Below are 12,599 nucleotides of genomic sequence, written 5' to 3' on the forward strand. Positions count from 1 at the left end.
AGCTTGTAGAGGTCCTATGTCACTTTGGGCCTCGGAATTCCTTTGCAATTTGGGACTCGATTCTGAAATAACTAAGCACTATTAATTTATATATGATTTTGTAGAATAAATTTTGATTTAAAAAAATTACGAAAAATATATTATGTACAAAATGTAAAAAAAGCGGTTGCTTTAGCGTCTAGGCGGCAATAAGGCCCATAAGGCGACAAAGCGGTAGTGCTTAGGTGAAAAATGGCAAAAAAAAAAAAAAAAAAAATCACGTTAATTAAGTGGTTGAAAAACCGCTTTGCCACCTAGGTAGACGTTTTGACAACATTGGGTTCAATAACCTTGTACTTTACCTCAACACTAGGTCTAGCCACCACGTTGTTTTTCCTCTCCATGTGACTAGGTTAGTTGCCACAAATGTGCAATAACCAGATGTAGACCTATTGTTTGAAATAAATCTAGCCTAGTCGGCATCTGTGAAGCTTATATTTTCAGGTGATTGTGCCTAGGATATAATGGTTCTTCTTCAGAGAGGACTTTAGTTATCTAGAATGTAATATCCAAGTGTCTGCTTTTAGAAATCATATGTAATTACTTGATAGTGCAGCCCAAATTTGGAAGGCTACTACCGAAACATATGGACAGTTGGGAATGATGCACAGGTTTATGAGCTACGAAAGAAGCTTCATGAGACTTCCCAAAAGGATCTAACTGTGGCCCAATATTATGCCATGTTGCGATCTCTTTGGCAGGAGTTGGATCCTTATGGAGATTATCATCCCATTAACCCAGATGATGTGACTACTTATAGGAAGCACATTGATAAGATTCGGGTATATGACTCTTGGCCAGGTTTGAATGTGGAGTACGATTAGATCAGAGTGCAAGTCTTAAGTCGTTCTCCCTTTCCTACACTAGAACAGTCTTATGCTATTGTTCAGTGTGAGGAAAGTCGTCGATTAGCCTTGCTTCATACTCCTATTATAGAGAAATCCACCTTACAGTCTGTTAGCACAAAATCTGATACGGCTAAGGAGATTGTCAAGTGTGAGCACTGTCACAAACCATATCATACCAAGGCAAATTGTTGGAAACTGCATGGGAAGCCTGCTAATTTTGAGCAAAAACTAACACAAAGAAAGGGAAAATCAAAGGCTAATCTTTCTGAGACAGTTTCCACCACACCCTCTGCAGACGTTTGTTTTTCACAGGAGGAGTTCGCTACTCTGCGACGTATTCTGCAGTCTTCTACTGCCGGTACAGCCTCGACCACTGCTTCTTCTACTACCCATACCAACTCCTACCTTGCTACTTCAGGTAAAACTTTTACTGGCTTTCAAGTTTCTTCAGTTTCTACTCCTTGGGTCATTGATACAGGAGCCACAGATCATATGACAGGTTTATCCTTTTCTTTCTTATAATATTTTTCATCTTTTGGAAACGATAAAGTTCAAATTGCTGATGGCTCCTATTCTTCCATTGCTGGAAAAGGGACCATTCAACATTCTCCATCATTTTCTTTGTCTAAAGTTTTACATGTTCCCTCTTTCTCTACTAACTTGCTCTCTATTAGTAGTCTTACACATGACTTGAATTGTAAAGTGACTTTTTTCCCATCTTACTGTGTCTTCTAGGATCTGGTCACGGGGAAGGAGATTGGACGTGGTAAACTAGACAATGGACTTTATTTGCTCAAGCCGATTGGAGGATTTGCTTTTGCTTTGACTACATCTTCTAATTCAATCCATTCGGTGATATCAGGCCTTCATCAGTGGCACCGTAGGCTAGGTCACCCCCCTCTAGGAACTCTTAAGAAAATATTTCTTGATTTAGTTTCTTGTAATGAGGATAATATTTTTTGTGAAGCCTGTATTTTTGCGAAGTAGACTTGTTCTACTTATTTGCCTTCTCTTCATAATAGAAAAACTATTCCTTTTATGCTAATTCTTACTGATGTGTGGTGCCCCTGCCGACGTGTGTCTATTACTGGCCATAGGTACTTTGTTACTTTTATTCATTGTCACTCTCGTTCTACATGGATTTATCTTTAAAAACAAAAAAATGAGGTTTTTAGATGTTTTCGTGATTTTCATAATATGTTTAAAACTCAGTTCAATGCCATTGTGAAGATCCTGCGAGTGACAATGGCACAGAGTATATTGATGGTGAATTTCAAAGATATCTCTCTGACTGTTGCATAATACACTAGATCAGTTGTGTTGATATGGCTGCCCAAAATGGGGTTGCCGAAAGGAAGAATCGGCATCTCGTAGAGATAGACCGTTCCATTATGATTGCTATGAATGTACCTGACCAATACTGGAGTGATGCTATACTCACTGCTTCTTACCTTATGAATAGGATGCCTAGTAGGAATCTTGGTTTTAAATGTCCTAATGAGATTCTTCAGGGAGCCTCTTCTTTTGTTATTCCCTCAAAGGTTTTTGGATGCGTGTGTTATGGCAGAATCACAGCCCACTAGAGTAAGCTGGCTCCCCCCCCGCGTCCTACGTTGCATATTTTTGGGGTATTCTGGCTACTCGAAAGGGTACAAATGTTATCATCCTCCTTCCAGGAGAACCATTATATCCATGGATGTAATTTTAAATAAGTCTTGCCCTTACTACACACCTCTCCACGGGGAGAGTCTTAGACGAGAGGTGTTTTTTCCAACTCTAGATCTTCCTATCACACACTAACACAACTTAAGAGTCCCCAGAAGAGTTTCCTGACCAGGGGGAGACTTCGGCCAGGATACCTGAGGACTCTAATCCTCCCCCTTAATTTTCTGAACTATGTGAAGAACCTAGCCAGGGGGAGGCCACTCCTGTGAGACACACTGTTGGGGTCTTTCTAAACCAGATTGACCAGAATAAGGAGGTGCAGACTTATCAGAGGAAGAATTACAACTGGCTAAGGCAGGTGGAGAAAGGCGATACGTTACCACTTCAGTCTCCTGCTCCAGAATCAGATTCTACTGTTCCCCTTAAGGTATCTTCTTCTGATTTTCCTATTGCTATTAGAAAAGGGGTCAGATCTTGTACTCAACATCCCATAGCTAAATATGTTTCTTATAACTCTTTGTCTGACTCCTACCATGCTTTTATATCCTCTCTGTCATCTGTATCTGTTCCTAAAAGTTGGCAGGAAGCCTATGCTGATAAGAGATGGAAGGCACCTATGGTAGAGGAAATGCAAGCAATGAAGAAAAATGACACATGGGAGCTGGTTACACTTCCTCTAGGAAAAAAACCAGTGGGCTGCAAATGGGTATTTTTGGTTAAACAAAATATGGATGGATCAGTTAACAAGTTGAAAGCTAGACTAGTTGCAAAGGGGTTTACCCAGACCTATGGGATTGATTATCAGGAGACCTTTGCCCATATTGCGAAACTAAACACTGTTAGAGTTCTGTTGTCTATAGCTGTGAACAAAGACTGAAACTTGCACCTACTAGACGTAAAAAATGCCTTCTTACATGGGGAGTTAGCAGAAGAAGCCTATATGGAAATCCCACATGGTTGCTCCGATGACAATACTGCAGGGAAAGTTTGTCGGTTGAAGAGGTCAATTTATGGGTTAAAACAGTCTCCTAGATGTTGGTTTGGACGCCTCCTGAAGGCAATGACTTCTATTGAGTACAAGCAAAGCAATGCTGATCATACACTATTTGTCAAGAAGTCAGGTACTAACATCATACTTCTCATTGTTTATGTAGATGATATTATCATCACAAGGAATGATGGTGAAGAAATTCAAAAACTGAAGGACTTTCTTGGCAGAGAGTTTAAAATTAAAGATTTATGGAAGTTACAGTATTTCTTAGGGATTGAGGTGGCTCGATCAAAGAAAGGTATATTCCTATCCCAAAGAAAGTATGTCCTAGATCTATTATCAGTAGTGGGAATGTTGGGGTGTAAAGCAATGGATACCCCTATTGAAGCTGGAGCTAAACTTAAAGAAAAAGAAGGAGAACCAGTGGACAAAGGTAGATATCAAAGGCTGGTAGGGAAGCTTATTTACTTGTCCCACACCAGGTCAGACATCGCTTATGCTGTAGGGATAGTGAGCCAATTCATGCATGATCCATAGTTAGCTCATATGAAGGCTGTTACTAGAATACTACAGTATTTGTAGGGAACTCCTAGAAAAGGAATACTTTTGTCTCCCACTGATAATCTAAAAGTAGAAGTATACACTGATGCAGACTGGACTGGATCTCCAGACAGGAAATCAATTTCAGGTTACTGTACCTTTGTTGGAGGTAATCTAGTTACTTGGAGAAGTAACTCAGTAAGAAATAGAATGTGGTAGCTTTATCTAGTACCGAAGCTGAATATAGAGTTATGGTTCATGGAGTTTGTGAGCTACTATGGTTGAAAGGCTTGCTGCAAGATATTGGAGTCCAAGTTCCAAACCCTATGATGTTATATTGTGACAACAAGACTGTTATCAGTATTGCTAATAATCCGGTGCAACATGATCGAACTAAGCACATTGAAATTGATAGCTTTTTTGTCAAAGGAAAGTTGGAACAAGGGCTTATCTGCATACCTTTTGTAAGATCTGGAGACCAAGTAGCAGATGTTTTCACTAAGGGTTTGAAAGAAAGAGATTTTCTTCCTATTGTAGGCAAGTTGGGCATGACTAATATCTATGCCTCAACTTGAGGGGGAGTGTTGGATTCTACTAGGAGTTCAATTAGAGTTTGTATAGGAGTTAAATTAGAGTTTATGTTCATGTAAAATTCTATTCCTTGTAATAGTGTGCTTTCCACTTAATTATAAATAGAGGGCTTGAGATCATTGATCAATAAGTCATTCACCACAATCGTTTCTTTCAACAAATCTGGCAAATAATGTTGGCAGCCGCAAAGATTGTATCTCCCTCAAAATGAGGTCGGACATGCATAGTGGACGTTAAAGTTCGAGCAACCTTGAAGAGATTTTGATTATTGCGTTTAGCGTCCCTATTTGAGGTGAGGTGTCAACACAATTGGTTTGGTGGATGATACCCTGATTTGTCAAACAGGATTGGATTTCTCCAGCAATATATTCAATCCGTTTATCAGTGCAAAGAATTTTAATGGATGCTTCACATTAAGTGATAAACCATTTTGTGAAAAATTTGAAAGTAAGCAAAAACATCACTTTTTGGGTCAAGCAAATAAACCCAAGGGGTTCTAGTGCAGCAAAGTAAAAGTAACAAACCAACAATATCCATATGAAGAATCACAATGTAAAGGCCCCACACATCGAGTGAATAACCAGAGAAAGGAGTAGTACTACGATTATTGGAAATAGGATAAATATGTTTTCTCTATTTGGCCAAAATGCAGGCATCACAATAAAAATCATTAAAATTACATTGTTTATCTAATTCAGGAAAAAGTCTAGCTGAAATAGATAAAGCAGGTGACCAAAACGACGACATTGAAGCAAGGTGAAAAAACAAGGAGAGGAGGAATTGGAGACCGTAGGCAATGCTGATAGAGAACAATCAAGCAAGTAAAGCCTCCTAGTCCGTCTACCGCTGCCATTCTTGCGCCTCATTTTCAAGTCCTAAAAAGCACAATGAGAAGAAATCATGGTTGCAAAACTTGGCAAACAACAAAGTCGGTGGTGAACCATCTGCAATGCGAACAATATAATTAAGAGGAACATGAGAGTAGGAATGAAATAACGAGGATGAACCAGTCATGTGATCGGTCACTCTAGAGTTAATTATCCTTGAGGAAGGACTTGCAGACACTATAGCAATTGGAAAAAAAATACTTGAGGTGGAAGGAGGTTCAGAGGAAGTAATCACGACAGATGCAACAATAGCACAGGATGTTGGCGTGGAAGAAGATATCTCAAGTCTAGTCAGTGACTGACGGGGATGCTGAAGCTCATCTGAGGAAAGGGGTGGTGGTGCATGAGAGTCCTCCAAATGGGCTTGATTGGTGCTGCCTATGAATTTCCACCATGACTGGTATTATGACCTCCATTTATAGGAATTTAGTGGTAGATTATGTAATTTTAAGCATTTATCCCTTGTGTGACGCTCACATCCGTAGTAGTCGCACTTTATAGGAGTACGGGAAGTCGCCAGTATGAGTTTGAGAGCCTCCTGTACGGCCGTACCAACAACCAATGCAGAACTTTCAGTAGTAAGATTGTGGACCAGAGTAGTTCTATGGCTATTTTTAGTATCTAGCGCAATATACACTTACTCCAAGGAAGGAAAAGGCTCCTGCGAAAGAATGTGAGCACATATCTGGTTATGTTCAATATTGTGACCAGCCAGGAAATCATGAACATGGAGCTTGTCTTCCCACTCTTGGCAAACAACAAAGTCGGTGGTGTAGGTTGGGGTAAAATGCCTATAGAAGTCAAGTGTCTCCCACTCTTGGCAAACAACAAAGTTGGTGGTGTAACTGTGTAAGTTGGGGTAAAATGCCTATAGAAGTCAAGTGTTTGATATCCTTGAAGAGTATCGTGGTGAAGAGAGTGAGGTCCATTTATTGTAATTGATGATTTTTTCTTCTTATTTTAAAACATTGTACATTGGTAGCACCTTTGAATATGTGTCTTTGGCAACTTTCCGAACCGTAGCAACATCAGGAAGGAGCTAACTTTCACCAATAGCAGGCTTAATATAATTGAGTAAAATGAGGCATTCATCAGTTTCCCACTTCTCTTGAGCTGAAAACAGGTATCGTAGATTTAACTGTCGCACCGTGAAGATGACCAATAAGACCTTGAGCACCCACTGCAAGAGCAACAACACAAGACTGTCTAAGGATAATTCGTCCCTTTGAGTTTAACAGAGTTCATCTGGAATGGGGAAAAATCTTGCTCACAAATAACAAAAGCATCCTTCGTAGTAGACAAGTCAGAAAAAGTTGTAGTAACAGACTCGATAGGCATCGCGCTGGTTTAAGTAATAACAGATATAGGAAAAATCACAGATCCTTCGTACAGAAGGAATTACACAATGAATGGGTATAGGAAGCCCTTGGTAGGAGAAAAGTGCTCGCTGCTAAGGGAACAAAGGCATGGAAGAGAGCTGCAGGCCTAAAAAGGGTAGAAAGAAGGTGATTGAGGGGTTCAAAAGGGTACCGGCAGGGTAGCGAGGCCCCAAGAGGGATCACAAGATGATGCACTAGGAACCTCATGATAGGGGCTTAAAGGGCTGCTGATGGCTGTTGGTGGTCCTAAGAACCTCGCGGTGGCTGGCAGTGGTCCTTAGGAACTGTCGGATGGTCTGGCAGGATTCTTGGGACAAGGCACAGGATTAGTCAGTTCTATTTCTCGATGGGGGCAGGGAAGGGGTATAACTCAGCGGTAGAGTGTCACCTTGACGAGGCTGGAGGAGATCCTAAGACCTGATGGTGGAGAGGTGGAAGGGTGGTGGTGGCGTGTTAAGATGCTCTAGGGTTTTTCAGAAATTTCTTAGATCCTTAGATCAAATTCCAAAATATTTTGGCTCTGATACCATGTTGAATGGTCTAAGAACTTATGACTTGTGTTAGGGAGACAGTCAGTCTGTATTTATAATAATGGAAAAGTTCAGAAAGACTAGAAATTCCTGATTTGGGATTATTACAAATAGGACAATTCTACCCATTGTTCTTAGGATTACAGCAGACCACAATGTTCTCCTAGTTTTTGGTTTTGCTCAATAGGAGAATTTGCTGGTTTACAGCCCAAAATGTTTCTTTCTTTCAACAAATCAAAAATATACTTTCTTTGACATATTTTGGTCACTTTTTAGACCTTTACACTTAAATTCCCAAAAAAGAATTTCAAGCAAACCAAAACTTTGAGCTCAAACTGTTGAGCCAAATAGATTTTCAGGCTAGTTATTTCACCACAATGTTATTAACATTGACAATGAGAGCTGAGATGGTACCATTACCTTGTTAGGTAAATGGAGTGTGGCTAGTTTGGCTATGGGAATATCCTTTCTTTTAAGTAACATGCCTGAATCACTCAATCGTGTCATTGGGGACTGTTTTAAGGCTATATGATGACCTATTGAGAAGTCTCACTTTTCCTTAGCTGAAGTTAGTTTTGAAAACTGGGTGGATTTGCATGTACACTTCCTCTTCCAAAGTCACCATGGCGGAAGGCATTCTTCACATCTAAGGGTGGGGTTTTCCTGGGTACTTAAACAAGTCACAGGAAATACTTATGTCCTCAAACAGAAAGCAACTCAAGGAAAGCTAGTAGAAGGCCTTGTTGTTTCCTTTAACTGTTATTCACTTGTTGTTAGTCTAAGCTAAGTTTGTATTTTCTGGTTACTTTCTAATTTTTGTATTGTCTATTATATAGTTGCTTAGTAACCAAGTTAGACTTCTTAAATTTAGCAGGGATTTCCCAGATGGTCATTGTCATAGTTCTCTGACAATCAAGAAGAATTACTTGGGGATCAAGTCAGTCTTTATTTTAATTTTAGTAACAAAGTCCTGTATAATATAATGCAATTATGGTACTAGGATTACCCCTTAAGGAGGCTATGTCAACCTGAGTCTGATCAGGCGCCTTCACATCAGCAAGCTGCATAGACCCATGTTTGAAGGATCTGTGTGTCAATTTCCATCAGGACAGAGTTAAAAATTATGGACACTATTTTGCCTTCCATAGACCTCCAATCTGTCAAGGTTTGGAGTTTATTGCTGGCAGCTTCATCTGAAATCATAGTACCTTTTTAATTTCAATCTCAATCACACTACCTATTATTTATATCCCTTCAGTTAGTGGTCTGTTGTCATTTCTTGAATTGTTTCTCTCTCTCTTTTTTCCCCCGTCAACTTGTTCTGATGATAGCTTATAGAACCCATAATTATTCAGGTTTGACAAACGGATCACTTCTTTTGCTGAGGAAAAGTTTCGCAGAGATGGAATTGATGTGAAAACAGGATCAATGGTTGTAAAAGTATCTGACAGTGCCATCTCCACTAAGGAAATGGGAAGTGGTGAGCTTTCTTCTGTGCCATATGGGATGGTTGTCTGGTCGACTGGAATTGGGACTCGCCCTGTCATTAAGGATTTTATGAATCAAATCAGTCAGGTTTGTTGATGTGTTCCTGTACAACTGTATGATCTTCCACTGTAGTTTGAATTTTACTCCATTTCCTGGAAGTCTTGCAGGTGTTGTTTATTACTAGTTTTCCTTGGATTTTCTCTACGTGTAGTTGAGTTTTTATTTATTTATTTATTGTTTTCTGAGATATCTTATGCTAACAAATGTCTACTGTTGGAACAGGCTAATAGGCGTGTTTTGGCAACTGATGAATGGTTGCGTGTTGAGGGATTGGAAACCACATATGCACTTGGTGATTGTGCCACAATAAATCAACGTAAAGTCATGGTATTTGCCCCATATATTGTTGCTCTCTTTATTTATTTATTTTTGTTTTTACCCAAAAATAGGAATTAACAAGGTGGTTGTTCATTTTCTGTCTATTTGTTAATAATAATATTCGTTAATGGTTTCCTTAACCTATATGATTGATTTTATTTGACTGTTTGTCTATTCAAATTCAAGACGTAGATATTTGTTTTCTACCCATGGGATTGATTTGGAGGTCATACTTGGTGCTTTGGTCAAGTGCTCACTTGCTAATTGTTTGGTCATGGGTTGACGTCCTAGAAACAGGGGTAAGGCTGCATACATTTGACTCTCCAGGGCCTTGTTAAATGCAGGTGCCTTGTGCACTGGGTATTGTCATCTTCAATTATGAAATTCGTCAATCTTAGCTCCCATTGGAGTGACACCTAGGTAGGGAATAGTAAGTAAATATTTAGGTAGGTACTAAGTCTCGAGATGGGTGTTTGCGCAAATATTTGAGTCCATATTGCATGCGACTTTCTAATGTTGAATTCGATTGTGTAAGCAGATTTATTCTATAAATAAAGTGTGAGTTATTTAGAGATCCTCACAACGATAGTGAGGTTCCTATTCTCTCCATTGAGCTCCCTCTCATCGGGTTCTCTGTTTCTGCATCTCTTCTTCTTCTTCTCAATCTCTTTCTTTTCTTACTTTCTGGAGTTCACAATCTTGCTAGGTATATCCCTTAGTCCCACCTTGCTAGAATTCGTTTACAGCTCTGGCTATTGCTGTTTGTTGGAATTGCTTACTATCTCTGACAGTTATCCATGGTTGTTGGCTTTTCTCTCCCTGTTGTTTTTCCCCTTACTCTTAATGCATTATTAAATATTTGTTGGGTGCCTCTGTTGCCTGCTATGTTCCGCACAAAATTGATTGTGATTTTGACATTTGTTCATAAGCCTACAGATCCTTACGGGTTGATTTGGTTTTTATCTTTGTAATGCTTTGTAGTAGACCTGTTTATTTCCCTAGTGATTACCCTATATGTATTCCTTATTTTGGCCTTAGATATTTTTTTACAACTCTAGCTATTGCTGTTTGTTAGAACTGCTTACTATCTCTGACAGTTATTGATGGTTGTTGGCTTTTCTCTCCGTTTTTTTCCTCTTGGTGCTTCAGTTCATACTTGTTGGGTGGCTCTATTGCCTGCTATGTTCCGTGCAGAATAGATTGTGATTTTGACATATGTTCATCTTACTAAACCTACAGATCTTTTGGGGTTGACTTGGTTTTTATCATTGTGATGCTATGTATGGACACGTTTATTTCCCTAATCATCATGCCTTGCTATTGTGTTCATGTATAATCGGTGGCTTGGTTCTATTGTTGTTTTTGTTTCTGTCTTGTTTGCATGGTAGAAGATCTCGCTCTCGAGCAAGATCTCGCCACCTTGGAGAACCAAGATCTCGACCATCTTGGCGAGAGCTCGGTTGAGATATGCAATTTTTTGGCATCAACTCGGTGGCCCATCTCGATAGGTTTTTGGATCCCAATTGGGCTAAAAATTGATATTTAGCATATTTTAAGGCCCTTTGAACACATTAGTGGCCTTGGATTTTTTAGAAAACAACCCTAAGTATGATTCTAAGTCTACCCATAGTGTGAAACTGAAATGTTGTAGGATCAAGGAATGCTAACATGTAATATAGAACGTTTAAGGCATATAAATGAAAAACAAGTGTATCAAATGCATCAAATAACTTAAATGTCATCAAAATTCCATCCATATGAGTATCACAATCTCATTTTCAAGAATAGAACAATAGAATTATACAATCATTAGAAGTTCTGTATAAGTCATTAAATCGTAAGTTCATAAGACAAGCAGAGAATGATTGATCTTCCTTTGATGTTGTAGATGTGCTAAGTGTAGTTGCAAATGAAAATCCAACCGAAATCTGCAAAAAAATGGGCAAAAATTAAGAGCTCCAGCCGGATATGGTGAGATCCTAGGTAAGATATAATGAGATATGGCAAGATATGGCAAGATCTTGAGCAAGATATCCCAAGTCTTTGCTCTCGATCTCCATCTTGTCTCGCTTCTTTGAAAAAGCAAGATATCTCACAAGATCTTGTCGAGATCTCGCGAGCTCTCCTACCATGCTTGTTTGATCATCTAGGCACATTGAATAAATCCCACCCTTCGTTTAATGGGGGTGGCCCACTGTTTGTAATCCACCTTTGATAGGTGGGATTTGTTCTGTTCCGTTTTATATGTCAAGCATACTTCCCGCTACCAGCGACCTATATACATGTTAGGTAGGCAACTAGCACTTTTATTAAGCAGTCATCTTGTATGGATCCTTTTGAGCAGCTTTCTACTGTTCTCATGTCTTTCCGCCTTTATTTTGTCGTAGTGTCACTCAAGTGTTTTGCCATGCTGATGACTAAATGCGGTGGTGATTAGGATAGGGCAAATGTGAGGTAACAACTTTTCTGAGATTAGATTTGCTTCCTAGATGGTTGGATGATAGATCCCTAATAGGTAAAACCATGGAGTTGGAAGATGATATGTGGATATGAAGGATAAATATTGGTTTTATTTAAAAGACAACACGCATGTCTCAACTTAGATGTTGGATGACCTCAAACTTTGGTATTTGAGAGACCATAATAATAGAAGTAGAGTGGACATAATTTTGTACGAACATAAAAAGGATGATATAGTAGAACTTAAGAGAAGGAGACTCTTGGCTTCTTTCCTTTGGAAGTGTTGGGAGTCAAAGACTATTAAGTTATAAGGGTAGTTCTGTCTATTATTGTTCTTTGTTTTATTTAGTACCACATTAGGTACTCTTGTATTCTTTCTTTCGTATTATCATTATAAATAAGAGCTTGCTACGCCACATTGACATAAGTCAGGATTCACTCAATTCTTTCAGCATGGTATTAGAGCCACCACAAATCTGAAAATCACCACCGCTACAAGCCACCAACACCTGAAGACCATTACCACCGTACAACACAAATTGCCTCCATCACCTTCTGACCCATCCGCCACCTCTTAAACCTATCGCCTCCATCTGTTGTTCAAAAACCACCTGTTACGATGGCCTAGAACTAGAGCACAAAAATTCTGCCAGGTTCTAGGGCCACTTGCACTTGTGTTTTTCATCACCAGCAATCTGAAACCACTCAAAAACCAAAAAAATAGGCCTAGGATGTTCAAATCACATATGCGATCATCCTAAGCCCTTAGAAGCATTGATCTCTATTTTTTGGCCTTTGCAATT

At 39.3% G+C, this 12,599-nt stretch overlaps 1 protein-coding gene across 1 annotated transcript in view; it reads left to right on the top strand.

Annotated features, from left to right (window-relative positions):
* The window catches only part of LOC149029014 (external alternative NAD(P)H-ubiquinone oxidoreductase B2, mitochondrial-like), an 83,195-nt gene that overhangs the window by 27,863 nt on the left and 42,733 nt on the right, over positions 1–12,599 (top strand). The window contains exons 5-6 of the mRNA XM_089140117.1: positions 8,826–9,045; positions 9,241–9,345. Of these exons, the coding sequence (XP_088996243.1) occupies positions 8,826–9,045; positions 9,241–9,345 (325 nt within the window). The remainder of the gene's footprint in view (positions 1–8,825; positions 9,046–9,240; positions 9,346–12,599) is intronic.

The sequence above is a fragment of the Hakea prostrata genome, chromosome 1, assembly GCF_041222555.1.
Source record: "Hakea prostrata isolate BN-2017 chromosome 1, UWA_Hpros_2, whole genome shotgun sequence".
Classification (NCBI taxonomy): domain Eukaryota; kingdom Viridiplantae; phylum Streptophyta; class Magnoliopsida; order Proteales; family Proteaceae; genus Hakea; species Hakea prostrata.